At 42.5% G+C, this 26,370-nt stretch overlaps 1 protein-coding gene across 1 annotated transcript; it reads right to left on the bottom strand.

Moving 5' to 3' along the window:
- Positions 1–13,768: 13,768 nt before the first annotated feature.
- Positions 13,769–26,099, bottom strand: slc25a46 (solute carrier family 25 member 46). The gene is made up of 10 exons (XM_063210298.1): positions 25,645–26,099; positions 21,737–21,779; positions 21,448–21,505; positions 20,702–20,779; positions 19,521–19,621; positions 18,591–18,647; positions 18,203–18,260; positions 17,294–17,507; positions 16,674–16,948; positions 13,769–16,117 (listed from the first exon to the last, which is right to left on the bottom strand). Exons 1-10 carry the CDS (start codon positions 25,889–25,891, stop codon positions 15,938–15,940), a joined length of 1,311 nt encoding a protein of 436 aa, XP_063066368.1. The 5' UTR covers positions 25,892–26,099; the 3' UTR covers positions 13,769–15,937.
- Between the last annotated feature and the right edge of the window lie 271 nt (positions 26,100–26,370).

Below are 26,370 nucleotides of genomic sequence, written 5' to 3'. Positions count from 1 at the left end.
TTTATCTTCTATGCTTAACTGAATACTTTGAGATGAACTGTTCTTTGTAGCCCTTATGAAGTGATTACTTTAGTCCTCATAAGAAGTATAATTGTTTTTAACTTGTGTGTGATGTTTTTATGTGTGACATGGTGCACCTCTAACTGACTGATAGGTGGAGTCTGCACCTGCCACTTAGTCCTACTTGATTACCTGAGCCTTCTCCCTGTTAGGGACTTGGGAATTAGTCGGTGTTTAGGCTCTGAAGAAGACAGTAGTCGCAACGCGTCAGCCCGTTTAATTAAAGGCTTTTTAACTTCACCAGCAGTGTGCCTTGGAATCTTTTGTAGACCTTATCAACAGTCACAACTGGAGCTAAGTCTGACCATAATTTAAGAATGGAGTATATCCTATTTGGGCTAATTAAACAGGTGCTGATACAGAGGCTCCGGGTGGGGACTGCCCTTTTCACTCCTTGGTTCTGACCTATCAATCCTTCATATCTCTTTGATGGTGATTTGACCTATAAGCTGTGGGCCCTCCACCAGTGAGACGCTGCAATAGTCACTGAAAAAACGTTACTATCATAGTCCTACACCGCTATGACAGTACACAGGCGCTTTAGTAATACATTATGACTTGGTCACTGCCATTCTGGTAACAGCTAATTTATAACAGGGTCGGGTCTTAGTGGGTTAATGGTTCAAAGGGTGTCATCAGGTTGTCCATATACAGTATGCAACTGTCTCTATGCTTTGTATAATATAAAGAGTGTGATTTGGTAAAACTTGTCTGCTATCAGTTATGCATATTATTACCTCCGCCCACGGGCGTAAAATTGCGTATGGACACTATGGACGTGTCCATACCAATATTTGGATACGTTGAAAATGTCCATACCAATTTTGAAGGGGTAATTGCACGGCAGTCGGGAAATTGTTAACTTTACCCTCATCAGTACCTTCTGCCAAAGACGGCGTGTCATTGGTGGGGACAGCCTTGCTACAGTCCCAGGAAAAAGTTTGTACACCCTTTGACATTTCTTACCTTTCTGTCAAAATTGGTCATAAAACATGGTCTGATCTTCCCGAAAATCACAAGAAGGAACAACCAGAGTCTGCTTTAACTAATTCAACCCAAACATTTACAAGTTTTCATATTTTCATTGGCCATAAGATGTAAATATTCACAGGACAGCAAGGCATAAGTAAGTACACCCTTGCATTCAATAGGTTTTAACCCTAAGTTAGTCGCAATAAATTCAACCAGATGTTTCCTCTAGTTGTAGATGAGATTAACAAAACAATCTGGATGTATCTGGTCTCCCTCTTCTTTAGAAAACTGCCTCTCGTCAGCAAGGTTTGTGGGATGTCTGGAGTGCATAGCTTTCTTGACTTCATGCCATATAATCTCAATTGTTTTTTATCAGGGCTTTGACTGGGCTATTCCAGAATGTGTGTTTCATTATTATGAAGCCATTCTAAAGTCGATTTGCTTCTAAAGTATGGGTTGTTGTCACATTTCAGGGCCCATACTCTTGTGTGCATCAACTGTGTGACAGACTTCCTCACGTTTTTTTCTGTAAAATATCACAATAACTTCTAAGTTCATTGTTCCACTGATAATAGCAAACTGAAAAGGGCCTGAGTAAGCAATAGCCACATATAATGATGCTCCCGCCACCATACTCAAAGGTGGAGATGATGTTTTGGTGAAGGTGTGGTTCTCCAGTTCTCCTCCAAACATGACATTGTGTGTTCCCCTGAACAATTCAACTTTGGTTTCAACGTTGGTCAACAGAATATTTTGCAGTAATTCTATGAAGCATATAAATGCTTTTTCGCAAACCTCAAAGGTGCAGCAATATTTTTTTGGACAGAAACCCCATTAATTCTAGATTGGCAGAATGAATCCCATTTTTAGCTATTCTTGGTTACATCTCCTCTTCTGAGTATGGTGGCGGGAGCATCATTATATGCGGTTACCTTGCTGCCTCAGGCCCTTGACAGTTTGCTATTATCAGTGGAACAATGAACTCAAGTTTATTGTGATATTTTACAGAAAGAAAACGTGAGGAAGTCTGTCACACAGTTGATGCACACACGAGTATGGGTCCTGAAATGTGACAACAACCCATACTTTAGAAGCAAATCGACTTTAGAATGGCTTCATAATAATGAAATACAGATTCTGAAATAGCCCAGTCAAAGCCCTGACAAAAAACAATTGAGATTATATGGCATGAAGTCAAGAAAGCTATGCACTCCAGACATCCCACAAACCTTGCTGACGAGAGGCAGTTCTCTAAAGAAGAGGGAGACAAGATACAAACAGATTGTTTTGTTAATCTGTTCTGCAACTACAGGACAAGTCTGGTTGATGATATTGCAACTAACTGAGGGTTAAAACCTACTTAATGCAAGGGTGTACTTACTTATGCCCTGCTCACCTGTGAATGTTATGGCCTTATGACCAATAAAAATATGATAACATATAAATGTTTGGGTGGAATTAATTAAAGCAGACTCTGATTGTTCCTTCTTGAGATTTCCGGGAAGATCAGACCATGTTTTATGATCAATTTTGACAGAAATGTAAGAAAATTCAAAGGGTGTACAAACTTTTTCCTGGGATTGTATCTGTGATTGGCTCATCTTTCTGCAATAGTTATCGTTGCTAGGTTGGTAGCTAAGCGCGCGATGACAGCAGAATAACAGCTGACGAGAATAACATAAATATTTCAGCAACAGAATAACGGGAAAACAGCTGCCAACGGACGGTCTACTTTCGGTGTACTGGTATACGCCGAGTCATCATGTCTGCCTCGGGCAGGAAAAGGAAACTGAAGGACATAAGAGGCTATTTCACCAAGTCAGCGGAGTATTTCACAGAACAGTCTTGTAAAAACCTATTCGGTCACGTCCCCCCTCAGTGAAATGTCGCTTCACACACTGTGGAGGCTTTTATTGGTTATGCCTGTGTCATCAACAGAGGCTGAGCGAAGTTTCAGTGCTCTGAGAAGGCTCAAAACATGGCTCAGGACAACGATGATACAAGCACGATTGAACCATGCTGCCGTCTCGTCTGCCATATCCACCAGGACAGGTTGGATGGTATTAATTTAAAATAAATATGCCAGCAGTTCTGTCAATGACCGGCGGCGCCATGCATTTGGCTCGTTCATGCAAGATTTGGGCAAATAGCCTAGCTCAGGTCAGGCTCAAATAGCCTAGGCTTAGGCTAAAAGCTACAAAATAGATTTCTTTTGTAGGGTTTCATATTCTTCTTACTGAGCTTTAGTGGCCGATAACCTTTTTCTCTTTGTTTGTGAATGTAAACAGTATTCTATTTTATAGTTCATTCATTTTTACAATTGATTTCTACATGTAAGTTATTTCTCACTGTGAATAACCTGAACAAGAATTAATAAAACAATTGCTGGACCTTAATATTTTGACTATTGGCGTTTTACTTTTGTGGGAAATGTAAGCCTACAGAGCTGATAAATTCTCACTGGTAGGCTAACTGGGTAGCCTAACTCTAATGGTACTCATCTATGCAGTGTGCGCTTAAAACTTCATCAGTTCATTTATACAAAATTTAAATCAATCAAAATGCCCTAAGACTGCAGCACCCAAACTCATATTACCTGCTTTACTTACACAGATCCTGATTTTTCAGAAACACTTAATAACAAAACATCTTACACATGCCAGACACTTTAATGATTTGCTTACCAATCTTGTCCCCTGTGAATCAAAAGGGTTTTGTCACTATCCACCCCAGAATTGGTTAAAATGCTGGAAATTGCGTCTAAAAAATGCAGACCCCCGCTAAACGCAAGGTACGGACACATTATGTCCCCACCAATGTCAACAACATTGTTACGCCCTTGCGCTCCGCCAGGAGGTTATGTGATCGCCCGATTTCTGTGTTATCATGTCTGTCCGTCTGTCGCTCTGTTCGTTCGCTGCTATTTCGTGGCCTGCCACAAGGTGGCCGAGGTGAATTGAGCAATGACAGGTCGCGTCTTTGGGGACAGTGACCACACAGCCAGAATGTATTACGCGCGGATTTGCTGTGCCTACATGGCTGCGTAGCCAATAGCACACCAAATGATATATAATAGCCGATATGCCGACAATATGGCACACATATCGTCGCAGAGTTTATTGTTCCGAGTGTTTGCCCTGTCAACCAAATCAGCGTTCGCGGAGCTAATTGCTCTCCGAGTTTTTCCCTTAAGTTTACGAAGGTTGGAGATATTAATAACGGCAAACAGTGTTTAACAGTGAACAGACAGCGCCAAGGAGGCAGTTCTCCACATGAAGCCACAAAGCCAAACAGAATGCACAGCGCATGCATGATCGTCACAGCTTTCGCGGAGTTAATTGTTCTCCGAGTGTTTTCCATGTCAACCAAATCAGCTTTCTCTCACCTGTTGAAGTTTGTAGCCCACGGAGGACGAGGGAGGGAAAAAATAGCCTATAACGGTGAACAGTGTTGGCTACCAATGATGAACAGACAGCGCCAAGGAGGGAACGGTATCCAGTTCACTACATTTAAGGTTAATCAAAGCTTGTGTTTGACAGTGATACCAAATCGTTCTCAAAGGCCAAGGTGCCCCCGTAGTAATATCATTCACTATAGGCTGCGTTATTTAATATTGTGGCAAAACAAGTGATGAAAGGCATAATGCTTCCAATCATCAAAATGTTTATAACAACACAATGAATGAACAATGACACCAGGCTACAGTATAGCGATGGGATACAATATTTTCCAAATTAGGGCCTATAGCCTATGGCATAACCAATCATATTTGCCAATCACACATTGGCAGGTGAACTAATAGCCTACCAAAGCTAACCAGGTGAGGTGACATAAGCCTTAGCTAATAAAAGAGACACATAATTTGGTTAAAATTGAATGTTCACTTCTCTGAACACTGCAGGCCTAGCCTATAAATAGCCTAGGCATGCATGGATTACACCACGACATGTCACAAATCTTACAACCAAATTCAGCTTCCTTGGCGGAGGTTTGCACTCTCTGAGTGCATTTCGTTTATTAATTCACAGTGGTTCCCACCTGCTGGGACCCTCTTTTGGACCTAAGAATAGGCCTACAGCATTCTACAGTAATCTCACATATCCCAAATGCTATACATTTCTGTGCCTTAAATTGCTTAAAAATTTTTTTTAATGTAACAGGAAAAGTAACATTTATTAAACATACAAGTGAATTCTATTAGGCTACATTATGGAAAGGTTATACTGTGTGTATATGTATAGGATATAAATAGGGAATCTCAGAAATGTATACAGAAAATGTACAGACACCAATATAATGTTTTGCCTTCCTTGTAACGGATGACTAAAGTCTATGCTAGGAGAAATGAAAGAGTCACTGAAAGTGAATGAAACCACTGAAACTAAATGCACAAAAATTGTAAAAAGGAAAAAAAAGATAATTGTATGTCATTCACATTGTCAACAGTGCATATAGACCGGGCTGCGTTTCCCAAAAACTCCTAAGTAGTACTTAAGCCTAAGTAGTACCTAATTATGAGGGGCCACCTAGGCATTATTATACGGCACTCTAGAATGGTGCAAGAGCTCCCATTCACTTTCAATGGGCGGACCCAACGTTCGGTGGTCACTACTTTTCTATAATGCCCACCTAATAACACCCGCTGCCAATGGCTACGAGTTTGGTCACTTCAGAGATCACTCCGCAGTGAGATCGGGTCATATCTTCACTGATATGTCTTGCCTTCTGATTTTTAGCAGTAGACTATTATTCACGCGAGCCATCCTATGTACCTCCGCCACTCCTCCACTACTGTAGTCTGGCCGTGCGTCTCTGTGGAGTGCCTGGAGCAGTAGAATTTTGATCGCAACGCCCCCCTAGAAAACAGCCAATAATCGAATACGCCCCCCAAGTGGGGGCGAAAGGGGGAGGACGCTTGTGACAATGACGTACACATCTGCGCCAGAGCATGCCCTATGTTGTTGTTGAGTAACTGCCAGCGGTTGGGTGAAAGGTGTCCACAAATTTCAAACCATAACTGAGTGCAAACTTCCTGCTTCCTAAAATCGCTTCAGAGCAAACAAATGCCAGACCATAAATACGAAATGAAATGGTAGTATTATGGGATGGTCAGGACCAGGCTAGTAGACTATGGCAGCAGCGCGATTAATGCACGCTGCTAGTGGCCCACTGATGCTCCGGTAACCAACCACTTCTCAAACGTCTTAAGACGAATCACAACAACACTAGAGATCTCAATCAGCGATTAATTTTAACAGTTGTGTCATTCTGAGGAAGTTAATAATAACAAAAAAGGCCGAGTGGTAGCCCATCAAGATTCATCAGCAACATCTCATGTCCGAGTGTTGCCGTTCCAAGAAAGCAAACTGTCACTGTCCACCGGCCGCTGTCGTGACATCTTTTAACACTAGTATTTTTTATTTCTTTTTCTTTTCTTTTTTTACAAGTGAGGAGTTCGTTGACGGTTTCCTTAAGGGTGTAGCCTACTGTAGGCTAGAAGTTGCCGCCTCCAGCCAACCATCCGGCGCACAGTGCTCTGCCTGTAGCAGGATCGATAATGGTCAGGGCGCACAGCAGTGCTTGGGTTGCTATGCTTTTTTTTCTGGAATACTGCCGATTAGATAGAAATGATCCTGTTATGAACCCAAGTTCATATCGCGCAGTGAACGAGGCAGCCTGCAAACAGTTTGAAGCGCAACGTGGCTGTAACAAGTTAGAAAGTAGCCAAACTCTGTTGCTTGGTAGCCTTTTAAAATTATGAGCGTTCCACGAACTATCTTTCTTTGCGCACGCTATAAAATGGCAATAAACATGTCATTTTAAACTACTGGTTAACTATTTATGCTTTCTAATGTTGGTAAAAGCCGTATAATAAGCGGGATAATGTATTGTCCACACGTGACTATAGGAAAAGGTTTTCCCGACGGGGCGAATAACACCCCCCCAACGCCCAAGGCGGAAGGGTGTTCCGCTCCGAAGAGAAAATATATCACACCACTGAAAGTTTATGCATACAATCATTTTATAGGCCCACATAAAGGATTTGTTTCTCGCACAAATAATTAAAATGTTTGTGCAAAGCACATGTGCTAGGTAAAATAGTGTATGTATAAACTTTAATACGGATGTGTGACATATACTCTGATATTGCCTATGTGGCCCCTCATACTTAAAGGGGTAAGCCGTTGTCTTGCTTTAAGACAAGTTAAAAGAGGGAGCATGTCGCTAAGCTAGTGAAAGTCAATGCATCCATGTAGCATGCTACATGCTACAGTGATCCATTGACTTTCACTAGCTTAGCTACATACTCCCTCTTTTAACAAGAAAACGCATAGCATGAAAAATAAGACACTTTACCACCTTTATAAACCCCAGCCAACGATTTTAACTGTATTAAGTCCCAAAATAGTGGCATACCCCTTTAAGTACTACTTAGGCTTAAGTGGGCCTACTACTTAAGGTTTTTTTGGGAAACGCTGCCCCGAATAGATATGACTTTGAGAACAGGTGGTGAAATCCAGTCACATATCCAGTCCATTCACCCTATTGCTATCAATATCGCTGATCTGTGGAACTGAATATGTGGCCTTGAATTTCTGGCAGCATGAAGCTGAAGCAGGGAGCTAGGTTACATGGTTACAATGAAAGAAAGCAACGCCTAGTAGCAGGTGGAAAACCCAGCAATGCCCATTCAACTGTTTAAACTGATCAGTGAACCAGCAAATAGGCAAATAGGAGATGTACGGGAAATTGTTGGATTATTGAGTGGTCAGAAAACAAGGGGGAAACATGCAGTCCCGGATTAATTCCTTTAACCATTAGCCCTTAACCCATTGTGTCCTGGAAAGACATATACGCTGCATTCAGGATTTTGAGATTTTAGCTGTTTTATTAAATATGTGGGTATGTTAGAGCTGAATGAACACATTATAATGTAAGAGGAGGTCTTGGCGTTTAGATGTAACTCATTTTGTGTTTGTATGTGCTTCGGAGGCTGAGATATTGAAGATTTAATAGGCAGAGGACACCCTTTCTCAAAAGGGCTTAGGACAAAATGGGTTAATGCCAAATGCCAGTCAGAATGAAGTGTCGTACCAATGGTCTTGTCAATATAGGAACACAGAACACTAACAGGAATACTGTTTGTTGAAACAGACATGCAAAATTGTTGTTAAGTTAGAAAATGAAGTTAGACATGCAAAATCATTAAGTTAGAAAATTAAATTAGACATGCAAAATCATTAAGTTAGAAAATGAAATTAGAAAATCGTTGATAAGTTGGAACGAAACATGAAATGCAAAATTATTGATGCAGAATTGTGTAGAATTGTTAGTAATGCAAACACACACACACACACACACACACACACACACACACACACACACACACACACACACACACACGCACACACACACACACACACCATCTCCTTTGTCAGACTTCACGATGCAGGCGATGTGAAGGAGAACCCGAGGGGATGTTATGTTATGTTATCGTAAACCCTGCAGGGGCACATATAAATAAAAACCCTAGTCTGTATACTGGATTCTTGGCTGGCTGACATGCACATACACACATCATGCAAGCCCGAGTTTAGTTGGAATTGGGACTACGCAATCAAAAGTAAACCCAAAGGGAAAGTAAGAGCTTGAGAACATGAAATGTATGGAAAATATAATGTATGTTAAGAGCATTGTTAACCCATGTCATAACTTAATTGTCCAAAAATTGGTAATGGCCATGTCTTAACCCATTTTGTCCTAAGTCCTTTTTGGGAAAGGGTGCCCTCTACCTATTAAATCCTAAATATCTCAGCCTCCGAAGCACATACAAACATGAAATGAGTTGCATTTAAAAGCTAGGACCCTCATTTTGCCTTAGAATGTATTCATTCAGCTCTAACTTACCCACATTTTAAATAAAACAGCTCAAGTCTGAAGAAGCTGAATGCAGCATATATGTGTCTCCAGGACACAATGGGTTAATCTGTAACTTAAGACTCTGCAACATGATAGGAGTGCTATTTCAATGTAGTTAGTTTTCAACAAATAGTGAATAGGATCATCTGCTATTTCATCTGCATGATAAGGCCTATGCTGCATGGTGTAATGGGATCCACTGCTAATAGGCATCATATACCCTGAGTGCATAAAACCCAGAATAGGAATGATGGTCAATATTTAATTTCATTTCATTTATCCTTACTTAGCCAGAAGTGTCTCTTTGGCCAGGGAGACTTGGCCAAGCGCTTGTGAAACCAAGCAAGAAAGAAAGTCACCTTCAAGGGGTGGAGTGATGTCACAAGAGAAATGCTGATTGGTTGAAGGATAATAAAGAAGGATAGCAACAATTTTTTGATTGGCTAAGTGAAATTATTCTGACAGAGGGAAAGGTGTCAGAGATAATAACAGAAGGGAGCTCGAGGTTCCAGTCAGAATTGCTTTGGAGAGGACTATTAAGACACAATTTCTTGGGTTGCAACTCTATTGGTACAAGGTGACTGTTTGCAGTGGATTCGTATACGAGACTTATACATTGGCTGTACTGCCGAGTTTGGTGTACTGGCTGTTGTGTAACTTGAGCGCAAAAAAAAGCCTTCATTAACAACTAGGTTTTCATTCTGATTTGGTACAACTCAACTTGACTGACAACCACACCCCAAGGGAGACTTCTTTGCAAAGTTTCCACGATAGAACACTTGGCAGTGACCTACAACTCGACTTTAAGTTTGACCCAAATGCTCCAAAAACAAAACTGTTGTTTTGGGTTCCTTTTTCATTTCTTGTTAGTCCTTCTGATGAATTTGCATAAATAAAGCATTATTATTATTATAGTTACAATGATGATCATGATGATGATTCTTATTCATGTTGCCTATGAAGGTTCTCACCCATACCTGGCTGTCATGTTATCAAAATAAAAAAATGTAATCCAAATGTATTTATATAGCACTACACCTATGCTGTTGCAACCATGCTTTCATTCATACACATGCACACATACATGTTCACACACCAGCCCTTGAGGCTGCCAAGAAGGCGCCAATTGTCCAGGGTTCACGTTCTCACTCACTCACTCACACTCACTCACTCACTCGCACAGTACAAATAATAACAACAACAACAACAACAGCCCCAATAAAAAAAAAATGTTGTGGTGGTGTTTCCTGTGCGTGCAAGCCAAAGAGGTGTGAGTGACTCTTCCTGCTTCATCTGGTTGTTGCTTATGAGCAGCTACAGTAGGAACGTCTATACCTCTCTACACTACTCTCTTCTCACCATGACAAAGCAGTCACATGTGAAGATGTGAGCGAGAGTCACTGGTCACTCCTCCGTAGAGGCAAGCAGCTGTTTGTAATTCTGATGAGCCGTTCAATATGCCTGTTGCATGTTCACCTGTGGACCATCTGAATCCTCTATTTAAATTCTTTCCACACCGCTCACTCAAAGATGACAATGCAGAGAAGCAGTAGAATTCCACTCTCAACTACTCACATCATCATGGTCTGATGGAGCTCCTCCTGTCAGTGCACTGCACTGCCTTCAGGCACACACACGCAGCTAAGACTTAGGTTACATAGCCCTACTGTTAGTCCTACTATGCACCAAATGGGCAATCAATCAGCAAAGCTTTACAGCCCAACAGTTGTTAGAGAACGTGTTAGGAATTCAAATTGCCAGATGTTGCGGAGCAGGAGCACCCCTTTGCTCGGCCTCAAATGAATATTCTTAAAGGGGCATTCCACCGGTGGAGACATGAATACGTATCGAAAGTGGCTCAGTAGAATAGTAGCATAAATGTCTAATTTGGTGCCTTCTTGGCCGAGAAAAGGCAGAAAATGACTTTTTAGCGCTTGTGGAATTGTGACAACAATCCCCATAATGCATTACAATGCTCAAGTTCCACAGGCCACACCCAGGCAGCTCTGCCAGTAGACGCATACGACTTTGTTGCGAGCATCGATGTTGCAAAAGGCAGGTGAGCGAGAACTTGTCACGATGTGGGTGTTATTAAATACAGCGCATCTAAAGTCGGCCACAAATATGAACGAGACGATGAGCTCGCACCAGTGTGCTCTACTAACACACCACGTGTGAGGAGTGGGGGGACAGGCAATGAGGAGGAGCTGAAGTGGGGACCTGCACAAACTTGTGTAGAGGTGTGAGACAAGACCCATATACACACGTGAATGAGTTGTTGACCAACCAGTTCATGGGCGCGTGACCTCGGAGGCAGTCCGCCGACGAGCGTTGAAGGGGATAAGCAACTGCAGAGGTTGCAAGATCTGACTGCAGTCGCATGCATCCCGCGATAATTTGACACCATGTGACATGTCACCTCGTCAACGCAACGTCGACGAAATTTCGAAGTTTGACAGGAAATCTAACCGTCATGCAGCATTTTGATCCAGGGTGCATTGCTGTCTTCATGCGCATGCATGCGTTGATGCGAAATCGAATGCACTTAGTGACTTACTGGAGCCTCAATGCCAGTGATTTCAAAAGCACTGGCACACTGATCTGTGATAGGTCTGTTAGTGCATTAGGTCCAACCCCCTATGGGTGGGGTTGAAAGGGTGGGAAAAAGGCTTGTAGTCTCAACAGAAATCCACCTCTCTCACACTTCCTCCTACAATGATGCAAAACGACGATTTTTACATCATTGTAGGAGGAAATACGTGTGTTAAGAGGTGAATACGAATTTCTCCTGTCTCAGGGGGAATTGAGAGTGTTGCACGACCATTCAAAAGTATGACTGGGTGTCTAGCAATGGAAAGCCTAATGCAAATGGGTGGAGTGTCCCTTTAATGCTCCTGACTGATCCAACAGGAGTGCCTTTAATCCCTCTGTGATAGGGCAATATTTATCAACCCAGTAAGACACGGACCCTGTTATAAATTAATTAGCTGTGAAACGCCATGAGATTTTTCCCCCCTCACCTCTCCCTTTGTTATTATGTGCTGGTCTGTGTTAAGTGTCAGTGCGCAGAGATGCAGCGGCCCAGAGTACGGTGTACTTCAAACACAATTTCGTTGCCTTCTTCTGACAATGACAATAAAAGTTGTGTCCGTGTCATGGGGGCCAAAGTGGCAGATTTTCGTTGGACTTAATCAAGTAAAGATAAAAATGCTCTGTTACCAGAATGACACTGACCACATTGTAATGTATTACTAAATGCCTTGTGTGTGCCATAGTGGTGGGGTCTCTATAGTATAAGGAGACACACAACACATTATACATCAAATCAACTCCAGGAAATCTCAACAGGATACAGATATATATGGCTCACAGGGTTACTTTCTGTAATAGCTGGAGGGAATTTAATCGTTTTTTTTAGAACAGCCAATAACCTGACTTTCAATTAATCAATTGGCTTCAGAAGTTGCTCAAATGAAAGCTACAACCCTCATTTATTTTTTTATCTTCCCAATATCTGCCCTCTCTATTTATTAAATAGATTTTATTAAATGATTACTCTTTCTTCAGTGCAACACATTCATTTTTGTCCATAAAACTTCATTTGGGGAGGATTGTAGCTCTCATATGAGCGCCAGCCCAGTTGATTAATTGAAAGTCAGGTTTTAAGCTGTTGTTCCAGCAACATGGATAGGCGACATAACTTCTGGGAAGAACTGTAAGCCTGCAGAACACAGTCCACAGTACATACCTATGTCGCAGAGTTTTCTCTGGTGACAGTGGTTTTATACTGTACAAAGTGCATCAATTTTGAAGTTGTGAAAATCAGGAATTCCCGGAAAATCAGGAAAAACTACATGTACGATACTGAAATAAAATGTGCTGCATAGTATGGTACCAGAAACCCGTTGGCCAGTCTTGAAGTGTCATGTTGGCACATACAGAAATTAATTGCAGTGATGTATTGATTGTGCATTCTATTATCAAGTTTTACTTTCTAACTAAAAACAATTGGGCACATTGAATATTGAACTTAAGATGACATTTATTGTCCACTTGAACTGGTAAAACACATATGGACTGCTGAATTTGTATTGGGGTCACACTGTTGCCATTATATGGTTAAGCAATAAGCCACGAGAGGCAGTGGGTTGTGCTCGATTTATAACGGAAAACGTCCCCTTATACCCATTATAAATCGAGCACAACCAACAGTCTCAAGCGGCTTATTGCTTAAACACTGTTTCACCACGGTCTCAAGCGGCTTATTGCTTAAACACTGTTTCACCACGGTCTCAAGCGGCTTATTGCTTAAACACTGTTACACTTAATCGCTGACCAAATTTATTTAAAAACGCTGTAATAACAATAATTTGCCCCACCTCGTTCAGTTGACAAGTTGAGGAAGTGGTTGCTTACCCCAGGCAACACTACTGGCGTGTGTGCGTTCATCGCGCTGCCAGACGCACACTTCACTACAAAAACCCAGCAAGGGACGATAAACACTGCAGGAATGAAACGTCTTTGCAATCACATTGATACCCCAACCCCAACCAAAGATGTGCTCTTCTTGCAGACCCCCTACCCCAACTGCAACATATTCTCATTATCAACTTAGACGGGTCGCGTCTAACTTAGACGCACATAGAATCTTCATATGGAATGGTGTAGGTTTGTGCCCGATTTACAACGGCCATCAGCCAATCAGAATCGAGAACCAGATCGCACAGTGTTAGATTACAGCGTAGTGGCGCGTTTCGGCAAATCAAATCAATAGCTTTAATAACAACAAGAATGATGACAATAACAGTGACATGAATCTTATTATACACAATTTGTATATGTTTATTTCTCTTATGAATAAGCCTCTTCTCCTTTCCCCCCACCCTCGCAAAATCCCTGACAATGCAAAGTACTTTTATTTTTCTCTTCTGCAGAAGACAGCTAATGCAAGCATTAACATGTACGACATGACATGATTGACAGGGTTGTGCAACGTCTCACTTTTAAAAGGAATATAACTCACAGAATGCCAAACCCCGTCTCCCAGCAGTGCATCATTGGTTTGATTTGTTCAACTTCCAGCCACCCTTGCATGGCAGATACTTCGAAGCTATCAAGGTCTCGCACAGATCCTCCTCGCTGACACAAAAAAACAATATGACTTGACACATCAACAGAGACACACACACACACTCTAAGGTGCAAAAAATAATTTAAAGATAAACACTATTTGAGTAGATTTGTGTTTTTTTTCTGTACAATCTGTATACAAATTTTTTAACAAGGGTATATTGGCACGATCCAGCCTCAAGTGCTCATACATACGTACCTAATCCGAAAGCAACATTCACTCCAATCCAAAAACAGAGCAAGCACAGAGAAGAAAAAAAGAATACACGGCTAGGAGGTTGGAGATGGCCGTGGGCAATAGTGGTCATCTCCATCTGACCACACAAGTCACTTTACTGGACGGTCATGGTGCAGAGCTGATTATAAAACACAGAGAGTGCATGGGGCAGCAGTTTGGGGTGTATTTGTAAAGGTTTAACATTTACCACAGTTAGAACTACTAAAGGATCAGATGGGTAGTGGTGGGTGGCATGCATTTAGTCATCTGTGTCTCTGGAAAGAGCTTAGCACACCTGCGCAAACAACACAAACAAACAAACAAACAAAAAACGTCCTTTAACTTTGAGCCGGTGCCAGTGGATTACCGTACTTATTATTTATTAGTTGCCCGCCGTGATTTCTTTTTCCTTTTAATAGTCAGTGCCTCTTCTTTCACTCAATTCATCAAAAAATAGGAAACCTCACATCAAGACAGTCATCTGGAATGAACCTGTTGCCAGCCACTAAATAACAAACAAACAAAAAAACAAACAGAAAGCACCTCTCTCAAAGCAGGCGGTGGTTCAGTCTGTGGCTGTGTAGCTCTTGTGTTCAACAAGCTGAAGCAGAGCTGTTGTGTTTGTGCATCATCCATCCATCCTCCATCATGTCCTGGTGGAGTGCTCACAACGTGCAGCGAGTGTGTGTGTGTGTGTGTGTGTGTGTGTGTGTGTGTGTGTGTGTGTGTGTGTGTGTGTGTCTTTGTGTGTGTCTTTCTGTCAGTGTTAGGGTGTGTGCTCGCGTTTGTGTTTTTCCACACATAGAAACAACTTATCTGACTGCTGTGCTGATATGATACCACATGATAACTTTGTCTCCCTTACGTTATGCTAGCAGAACGCAGTGGCTCACCTAGCGCACACTCCGCTACCAGACTGTAGTGGATCTGCCCACAAGAAAACGACAGATCGCCTACAGTGCATTCTGCTGGCAGGAAGTAATAGAATCCCTCATGTGGACAGCAGCGCAGTAGTAGATCATCACTCATCAGACCACAAGATTCACGAGCAGGGCACAGAAGACGATCCCCTATTCCCACGATCTGCTAGCAAGATGTACGTCATAGATCCAGTCTCCTTGTCCTACTAGTTAGTAGATCACAGTAGATCCCTCCCCCACATCCTGCTAGCAGTTCACGTTCACAGTAGATCCCATCCCCAGGCTCTGCTAGAAAGACGTACGTAATAGATGCAGTCTCCATGTCCTGCCAGTAGATCCCGTCCCCCAGGTCTTTCTAGCAGATCACAGAAGATCCCTTCTCCCACGCTCTGCTAGCAAGATGGAACAGATCAACAGTCAGTCACGCTTCCTACTAGCAGTGCATAGTCGTTTCCCCCCCGTCCCTCTTCCCTGCTAGTAGATCCCACCCTCCCCAGGTCTTTCTAGCAGATCACAGTAGATCCCTTCTCCAACACTCTGCTAGCAAGATGGAGCAGATCAACAGTCACGCTTCATACTAGCAGTGCATAGTCGTTTCCCCCCTGTCCCTCTTCCCTGCTAGTAGATCCCATCCATTCCTCAGCCCTGCTAGTAGATCCCTCTCCTCGTCTCGTCTTGTCTCGTGTGGTGTGGTGTGGTGTGGTGTGGTGTGGTCTCCTCAGGCGCTCTGCAGCAGAGCAGAGTAGATCACCTTGGTGATCTGCAGTACGGCGGCATGCAGCGAGTACTGCACCACCACGGCACCGAAGCCCTTGTAGAAGCCCAGCGCGCCCTCCTCCCTGCTGATGGCGCCCACGCACTCCCGCAGGCCCTCGTACTGCGTGTTGATGGGCAGCACCTGAGTATAAACAAATAAACACAGACAAAGTTAAGCAAAAGTAAAATGTATTTATTTATCGAGTGCTTTTCACAGACAAGGCAGTCTCAAGGTGTTTTACAGTTTGTAAAACATATAGTAAAAAAAATAATAAATATATATATATAGTAAAATATATGTATTAAAACATATTAGTGTTGTATGAATTGTCAGAAAAACAGCTCCGGTAGGATTTTTGTGCTAAAATTGATTTTATTGTTTCATTTGCTTTGTTTAGGGTTTTACTACTACTATACTGAAAAATGATGGGTTTCAAATTTTCTGACCCCGTTATACCACTCCTCTAGGGGGTGCTTTCTCGCCCTGGCCAGTATAGATACAGAACCCATAGCTCTACCAATAATGATCACACAATCTTGGTGTCAATTTCAGGGTTATTGGTGATGAGTCCATTTATGACAGTTACATTTTGATCCTACGGAATGACATTTCATACCACACTATATACAGTATAGTAAAATAGACACATACTGTATGTATACGCATGCCACACGCACGCACACACACGCACACACACCTCGAAGCCCAGGTCGGTGTTGTCGATGATGGTGCGCGTGCCCTGGATGTGTAGGCGATGCAGCACCGTCTCCAGCGGGTACAGCAGCACGTCGGCCACCAGGCTGGCACAGAAGCTGGCCATCAGCTCCGGGAAGTAGGCGTCCAGCATGCTCTGCACCGCGTCCGCCTGGCCCGATGATGAGGCGCCGGAACCACCACAGTCGGCCCCTGAGCCCGAGGGGCCTCCGCGGAGCGGGGAAGGGGGGCAGGAGGCGGCGGAGGGGCCACCAGAGCCTAGGGGGGTAAATAAAATCTAAATGTATGGATGTGTCGAAGTATCGGCTGATGATTTAATTGAATCGCACCGTATCGTGGGGCATTCTTAAGTATCGAAAATAATAAAATCCCTGCTTTAACCATTTATAGGAGTAAGGACTTTTTCTTGTAGAATTTTACTGGAGCACTCTACAGCTCCCATAGAAGTCTGTGTTCAAAATCTCGCAAAGTCCTTATGACATCATAATGAGAACTCAAAATGTTGGCAAAATTCTAATCACATATTTGTGATGGTACTCCTCAAATGGTTAAGAAATCTATACCGTATCGTATCGTCATAAAGGCTGTGATTTACACCCCTACCGGAGCCTCGGTTGCGTCGACGCAGCAGCGTCAGGACGAGCTTCTGCACGGTGGAGTGGATGATGTAGTGGAGGACGCCGTGGAGGGCGGTGGGCAGCAGCAGGGCCCAGAGGGGCAGCAGGCGCTTGCTGTGCGGGATGCCCAGCCCCATCACCCGGCCCACGCCCTCCTTCACACAGTCCAGGATGCCCGGGTTGTCGCGGATGATCTCGCTCTGCATACAACGCAATGCATGTACACACACACACACACACACACACGTTACTACGTATACATGAACCAGAATCTGACACTCACAGACACAGAAATGTTGATTGGACTGCAGCATTCTGCAAGGTCACCAATATTCCATCGTCATAGCGACACACACACAGACACACACACACACACACAAACACACACACAAACGTTACTACGTAAACATGAACCAGACACACACACGCCGATATTACTATATGTGAAGCAGAATGTCCGAACGCATGGACATACTAACATAGCAGTACTAGAAATACTAAAAGAAAATGGCTTCAGATGTACACATCACTAGGCTACAATGCCGCCCAACAAATGTGCAGTGCACAGTGCACATACACACACACACACAAATATCAGTACTAGAAAGATGACAAAATTGCTTCAGGTGGATATATCTACTGATTGATAAGAGTTTCAAAGCCATACAGAAATGACAGTGACAGGGCATTCCCCGCTCCCCCTTTCCATGTTCACAACCCAAACCTACATGGGGATTCCTCTCAATACAGATATGAGCACCGAGACCTTTTTGATCGCAAATACCATTACTCAGATCTATTAATAATCATCGAAGATGACAGCATGTCACAAAATTCCAGAACACAAAGGAAAGGAATGAAGAATGCAGATTTGTTGTAAACCAACAACACCCACCTGTACAGTTTCAATGAGGCTTGCCGAGTAGAAAGGCATGGCAACAATGTACGTCAGACTACAGGGGGGAGAGAGAGAGAGAGAGAGAGAGAGAGAGAATTGAGATAAAGACAAAAACCATGACCACAGAGGCAAGCAGCGCATACCGATCTGATAACAGTTGCAGCGAAGCCGAGGCCCACCCACACTCAAGACAGAAACGACTCGTAAACTGGACACCTTTTCAGGAAAAGGGTGATGACAAAACACAAGACGTGCGCTGACCATCGACGACTTTCCATCTGAGTGTGGAATCATGTATAACCTTTTCTGTCAGTGCCATGATGCAGACGTTTTGCAAAGCCCATTGAAAGTAGTCAATTCATATCGGAACGCGGCAGGAAATTACCTTTTCAGCACCAGGTGTCCGGCCACTTGCTTTGGGTTCCACCGGTGTGACAGCTCTCTGCAAATATTGAAAGGTCTGATTATTAGAACTGCTGTTTGTGTGAAAAAGCAATAGCGCTTCCCCTAAATGACAGTACGTTCACCAGGTCTGTTGGAAAAATGACATGGCCATATTGGAATAATTCAAGACATCATTTTTTTTAAATCATTAAATGTTTAAGTCTTAACAGAGCTGGTCTGCAAATTCTTTGTCTTGAATTTTCTTGTCACATTTGTTTCACACAGCATGCAAATCTCAAACCTGCTGCCCACTGTTCATTCATTCATTCATTCATTCATTCATTCATTCATTCATTCATTCATTCATTCATTCATTCACGCCATTCTAATATCCATGGAAATCCCTCCATCCATCCCTCCCCATGGGGAATATGTGTAATGAGGATAGGAGTGTATGTAATGAGCAGTGAGTGTGGTTGTGTATCATGGTAAAAGGGTTGCATGTCTGTGTAATAGTTGTGTGTAACGGCACTGTGGTAAATGGGTGCATGTCAAAGCAGTGCATGTCTCTGTGCACAGTAGTGCGATTGTGTGCCAATGGGGTAGGCACCATGTTAAAGGGGTTTTCTTTTTAACTAGAAAAGAAGGAAGGTCCGCACACTGTTGTCAGGTGACGAAGACCAGACTGGTCGAAACGTTGTGTTGAATAAACTTGGAGCAGCAAGAGTGTGCGGACTCTTTCTTTTCTTGCTTCATCGTGTTTAAGTCCGGCACCTGTTTTATCTGGATGTGCGAGCACTCCAAAAGGCTACTGTTTTCTTTTTAACTACCATGGAAACATGGTGCGTGTCTGTGTAATGGGGAGTGGAGTGTGTAACATTACTATGGAAACGGTGTGCGTGTTTGTGTAATGCGGAGTGTGTAACGTTACCGTGGTAAGGGGGTGCATTCGCTGATGATGCCCTCTGTACCCAGAGTGACTCCCTGCACTACAAACGTGCTGCCCATGCCCTTCCACAGCGCCTTTGGACCCTATTGGCACAAAACACACACACACACACACACACACACACACACACACACACACACACGTACACACGTACACACACGTACACACACAAACATACAGGTCACTACAGACCAGTCTGTGGCAATCAAGGTCATTATTACCTCCGCCAAGGAGATTACCTTTTCAGTTGCGTTGGATTGTTTGTCCGTCTGTCTGTCTGTTTGTCAGCAGGATAACTCAAAACTTTATGAATGGATTTTTATGAAATTTTGTGGAGTTGTTGGAAATGAGAAAGGGAATAAGAGATTCGATTTTGGTGGTAATACCGATCAAAGTCTTCTTCGCCGTTGTGGGATAGGGCGAGTTTTGACATTCCAGTTTCTAACTCCACAAAAACAAGGCAGAAAAACTTGAAAAACATTAGGGTGTAACATAGTCAAATGGTTTATCAGCTTCCTTGGTGGAGGTCTGCACTCTGAATGCATTTCTATTTTTTTTATTTCTTCACTCTTTTATATTTCCAACAAGGATAAAGGTAGAAGGACAACTGGCACCATGATGACACCTAAACAGCACAAATCCGAGCCGATGAGGGCGTGCGCACACTGGTTCAGACCGCAGTGCTGAGCTAGTAGGCCGGATCTGGCATTTTCAGTTACCCCCGCACACTGGCAGCACACTTTATGTCGCATTCAAGCATAGCAGCAGGTCAATCTTAACCAACAACTGACGTCAGCTGTTGATTGGCCACTGGTGTGCGTGGTTGTACTGGAAATAATCAAAAAGTGTAAGGTGCGCGCCGCAGATCCCAAAAAAAAAACCCAAATAGCTGTGGCTGCAGAATATCAAATAACGCAAATGGAGAAAATAAATATTTGCACACCGCAAAAAGCTCCCTTGTTTGATTTTATGTGAAAAAATGTCACAACGTTTTGACCAGCAATGTCTTCGTCAGGTGTACTGAAAACAATCGCATCAAATTTTGACAGAGCAGTGCTCTGTACGTTGTCGGAACCAGTGTGCGGTGGCCTTTAGAAAAAATATATACAGTACGTAGGCTAGCTCTAGAGGCGACCTAAAGGCTACGTGTGCTGCTGCCTTACCTGGGTCTTGGTGAAGTTGTACATCACAGTGACCGCCGTGAAGGGGGAGAGATGGTAGTTGCGAGCGTGGTAGTTAACCTGTGTAGATACAGAAAATACTTCCATTAACTTGCGTACACACACATATAACTGATATTATCCGCAAACATGGTTAGCCTGTATTCATATCGTAACCATGCCAATTAGCCTGTATTCATACAGTACAACCATACTTATTGTTGTACTTACTAATTGGCCTGTGGGCTTTTAAAAACAAGTTATTTACCATAGCCGAGCAAGCATCACAATAAATTACCCTCTTAATGTTTTCAGACATATAGGCTATACAGTATCAAGAATGATGTCATCATCATCATCATCATCATCATCATCATCTTGCCATTTGAATGCATCAGGAAAACTAAGTGTTAAGAGTTTCTTGAAATCCAGTGAGCTGCCCAGATGTAGCTGCCTATTTTTTTGTTGGCATTGACGACTACTAGTCAATGATTGCATTAGTAGTATGTCTTGTTTGGAGTCCTGCACAAATCTGGACTGTAAGCTAACTGTGTGCTCAGCTGTGCACACAAATGTGTGCCATGCTTTCACTATGGTGGTGTGGTGGTGGAGGAGGACACCTATTCTAGAATATTGAGTACACTTCCATCACAGTGTTTGTTGAGATCATCTGTGCTAGAGTGATAAGAACACTTCTGGTCTAGAAACCATTCCAGAATCCAGAGGACAATCGCTGTTGCCATGATTACCTGACACTGGCGCCGGAACACGATGCACGGATGGGCGAGGACATTCTCCGTAAAGAGGCTACATGAAGAGGGTGGAAGAATGAATGAGAAGGACAAATATGAAGGATGCATTCACACACAGTGCTGAGACAGAACACAGCTAGGAACTTGTAGGAAGTAGCCAATGGGTCTTAGAATTAAAAATGAAAACTGATAAATAATAACTAGACATTTCATTATTCCATTCATGACATTACAATAGAGATGCAGAATTTAAAAGGAAGACCACGTTGAAAGTGTAGTTTAATACCTTGCGAGTCCAATGCCAAATCCCGCAAATCTGTTCAGTTGCTCTAAGAAAATAAATAAAAACCAGAATTAGACAAACCTAAATTATTATAGCATTTAAAAAAAGGTCTAGAGAAACGGTGCACCAATGAATTTCACTAAACTGGAAAAAAAATGTTTTCTTGCATACAAGGACAAATGTGTGTATTTTGTACACTCTACCAACTTGAAAAGGTTACAAAAACGGACTGTTTTGGTTATCTGATGAATCAGTGTAAATGTTTGTTAAAACTACACACTTCGGGGCTTATCCTTCATTACTGAGCGTGTGTGTGTGCCCACTTCAGCCTGAGGTCAAACTCTCTAAACAAGAGATAAAAGCCGGGAATCCCTTGTATGCGTCACGCTGTTGTGACACGAAACACTGAGGCACCTTTACAGGGAGAATGTGTAGGATTGTAGAATACTGAGTCAGTATTGCAACTTTGCTGCTGATTGCAACTCTGCTGCTTATTCCCAAAGATCTTTTCGTGAATATTTACTAAGTAATAAAGTAATATTTTTACTACTGTATTTACTTTTTTATCAAAGTGCAGCAAGCATTACAACTTAAGATGTCTATTGCTGGAAATTAATGGCAGACAAGCTCCACCTTTTTATGTATGACAAGCTTATGGTGGAAAATACATAAACTTTTGAATGGGCAGCATAAATTCTGGAAATTAACTAACTACTAATAAAAATGACATACTCTACCTTTAACGCTCATGAATGGGTAATTGGCTTTTTTTTAAGCAGCAGACGGTAGGGAGGTGCAACCACAGCTAATATGCCACTATTGTATAGATTAAACATTTTTTTAGTTTTTTGGGTTTTTTTTTGTTTGTTTTCACAAAATGTGTTTGTAAAACAACTGCTTATTCAAACCACTCTAGGCTCTGCAGCGTACACTGAACATTCTGTGGTGCAGCACCATAGAATAAAAAGCCAAACACCACACATTGATTAACAGCAGCAGCACATTCATGTCACTGGGGGGTAACAACACATAACCCTTGTGCTGGTCCAATGCTTTTTGCATGAGACACCACACCACACCACACCACACCAGGTCTAAGGGAATCACTTCTCTGACCACTACAGTGCGTGTAGGGGCAGTCTTCACAGTTTGAAGAGGCGGTGGAGGGGAAAAAGAAATAAGGATGAAAAGCAAGACAGTCATATGACTTCATTCACCATGGTGACATAATTATCAAGCAAGCTTTACGCTGACGAGAAGCTGCCCACGTGAGTGTGAAGATTGTGGCACTTGACAACGCGATAAGATATGAGAACCGGAGAAAGCGCAAGATGAAACGAACGCTGGTAACAATGACATTGAGCATGTGAAAGCGTACTGCTGGAGGGAAAAAAAAGAGAAAGGAGAAAATGTCCCTTTCTTTCTTTGCATTTCTCCGCTTTCCTTCTTTCTTGCATGCAAGCAACTACATTGGCTTCACCATTAGAGTCACCCAATAAACACCAGATAAGGTTTGCCATAGAGCCCCTTACGAGTCATAAAGTGCATTCGTGACACGTACAGTGGTGAGGTGTTAATGGTTCAGAAGAATAAAGATCAATCTCAAAATCAGGTAAACGTTTCTGATGATTCAGGTTTAGGGTTGTTTGGGTAATTTCTCTACCGTTGCCAGAGTTTACACGTTCAGAGTAAATCCACAAAGGTCAGTGCATGGGAGTTTATACGGTACTGCTGACCCAATGACCCTACAGCTCTCCAGCCTGACATACATAGTATACAATATAGCCACGTTTGCATGGGCACTTTCTGTTTAAATGAAATAAAGAGCACGGGCAATAAACCACAAAACTTGGAGTGCTGTCCTGCTCTTTATTTCGGGCAATAAACCACAAAACTTGGAGTGCTGTCCTGCTCTTTATTTCATATATTCTTGAGGAAGAGCACCCAGTTGTTTACTTTGTTTGAGTTGAGCGTGTTACACCACTGAGTTCACTTTCTGTTTAACCCATTTTAGCCTGGAGCGACATATACGCTGCATTCAGGCTCTTGAGATTTGAGAAGTTTATATTTAAAAAGTAGGCATGTTACAGCTGAATGATCACATTCTAATGTTAAATGAGAATCCTAGTGTTTAAATGCACTTATTTCATGTTTTTATGTGCTTTGGAGGCTGAGATGTTTAAGTTTTAATAGGCAGAGGGCATCCTTTCCTAAAATGGGCTTAGGCTAAAATGGGTTAAACCAATAAAATATATAAAACACAATACAGTAATTGCAGTGGTGTAGTCTACTTTTTTATGGTGGGTTAGGGTATACTGTATATTTGAGAATTTTTTGAAGTGGGTATACTGTATATATTTGTGCTATTCAAAATAATGGATCAATCAATTTTAAGTGGGTATACTGAAATCCCTGAAATTTTGAAGTGGGTATACTCCGTATACCCGCGTTCTACGTAGACTACACCACTGAGTAATTGGCTTAAATGTTTTTAAATTCAGTTTATTTGCCAATTTACATGGTGCATATTTAATCGGTTTATACCATGAATTGCCCATGTAAATGCGGCGAGTGTCACTGTCAGGAGTAGGCAATTATTTTGGCTCAAGCGGGCCCAAAATTTGCTTATTTGGACTACTGACTGAAGGGCCAGATGTCGCAGGCAACTTGCCCATGTCCCTACGGTGGTATGATCAAGGCTGACATAACTTGTTGACAACTTCATTCCTGCCCATTGTAATGATGAAATGCACTTAGATGAATTTGCAATTTGGGTAGCAATTTTAAGAATGATGGGCCAGAGTATCTCTAGGCTTTGAAAGTTGTCTCTCTTGTGAAGGCTCTGCGGGCCGGATGAAAACAAAAAAGTAACTATGTATTGTAAGTAAAGTAATTAGGCTTTCAATGTCTTTGTATGTGTTTGTAACAGATCCTATAGTACATGTGTATAGAGAGACAACAAATGGCTTTGTGTTGTATTGTTATAATGACCATGGAGGCCTTTGCTACAGCCTCCTGTGCTCCAACTCCTGAGTATGGACATGGTGCACTGCAGACTACCACACCTGGTCAATGCAGGTTGGCTACGACTGTCATGCAGAAATAACACGAGGATGCAGCAACAAAGATGTCATCGACATTTTAATGGTCAAAAATGTGTTATTCGTTAATGTCATCACAATAAAACAATCCTGCTTTTTATATTGTACAAGCTAGGTCATGCTCAGAAGGTCCACATGTGTATAAGGTCCACACTGCATTTGCTGCCATCATTTGTGTTATTCTGACATATTTGATGCCATTCAAATTGACACATTATAAGTCGGACATACCAGAAGAGACAAATGTCAGTATATGGTATCAATCTGAGCAGAGGATGTTTATGTGATTTTAAATAGCTTTCAATGTAATGTAAAATGTAAATGTAGGCAACGTTGGCCACTGTAATAATATTGCAACATTGTAACGCCTTGCTAATATACTGAAATAAATGAAATGTGATAAGTTTGCGGCATACAGTGAGTATGTGTAATGTTTTTGTCATATAGGATGTTATTGAAGAACCAATTATTAGCCCAACAAATAAGTAACTCTGACTGGGCACAGGTTGGGCAGAGATACACAAATCTGACATCTTTAATTGACATGTGAATGTCTTCATGATGATGCCTGCTGTCAGGTGGCGTTTGGACCGCACGTCTGTTGTTTACACGCCATGTCATTCTGGGTTATTATGCTAGCTAGTTTATGGGCAACTACAGGGATAATGCAGATGACCTGCTTTAATAGTCATGTGTCAGGAGGACTTTCCATTGCATAGAGCTCTACGACTCTATAGCCCAACACAAACATCACATCAACTGACCACAGCTGAACACCGCTCATGCTATCTGTGACGTAAAGCAACCTACCGGATGGTGGAGCTGGCTGAGACTCGTCCGACCCTGGAGGGGCAGGGCCCGTCTCGAACTGAGGTGTGCGCTCATCAAAATGCAGGTTACGGCTACCTGGGATATCTGGGGGTGTCGTGACCCATTGTTGCAGGTCAGCTGCACTAGGTGCGTTACTAAATGACCTTCCGTACCCCCCGCCGTATGACGGATCCTCTCTTCCCCTGTAACCTAAGCCGTCAAAGCTATCAGGTCGCCGAGAAGTCATGTTGAAAGAATTAGCCAAGGGACGCGGATTTTCAGTAACAATGGTGGTGTTATATTGCGCACGGTAACACAAGCTGCACAGGACTAACACAAACCATTGGAACGGATAAATAACCCGCAAGTGTTCCCAAAACTGTCAGGGAGATGTCTTATCTGTCAAACCGAAAGGCTAGCTTGGAAAACAGCGCAATGGCAGCAGCAGTGGTGCACTTTCACCACCGGAAGCGTTGTTCTGTTCCCCCTGGCAGGTGCACATCGGGATATGTAGGCTATCCAACACGCGCATTTTCGCACGTTCACCATTCAAAACAGAATCGGAGCCAACAAAACCGGATTTTAATACTAATCGAAGTAAAGCTGTAGTCTTATGCAATAGTGCTTTACTCTTAGCTGGTTTGTATCGCTGTATGATGGGCACGGTTCAAATCAATAAGCCTCCAAACATTATTCCATATGTGTTGTGTTATAATAAAACTGTTA

The sequence above is a fragment of the Engraulis encrasicolus genome, chromosome 11 (genome assembly GCF_034702125.1).
Source record: "Engraulis encrasicolus isolate BLACKSEA-1 chromosome 11, IST_EnEncr_1.0, whole genome shotgun sequence".
Classification (NCBI taxonomy): Eukaryota; Metazoa; Chordata; class Actinopteri; order Clupeiformes; family Engraulidae; genus Engraulis; species Engraulis encrasicolus.
This window is presented reverse-complemented; position numbering and strand designations above follow the sequence as displayed.

Bases quoted from the DNA above. Each gene is read 5' to 3' on its own strand.
- slc25a46 (XM_063210298.1), bottom strand. From the start codon at position 25,891: ATGACTTCTCGGCGACCTGATAGCTTTGACGGCTTAGGTTACAGGGGA. The intron at 20,780-21,447 runs GTAATCATGGCA...GTATCTACACAG, and splicing joins TGTTCCGGCGCCAGTGTCAG to GTTAACTACCACGCTCGCAA. The intron at 16,118-16,673 runs GTGTGTGTGCGT...GTTTATACTCAG, and splicing joins ACACCGACCTGGGCTTCGAG to GTGCTGCCCATCAACACGCA.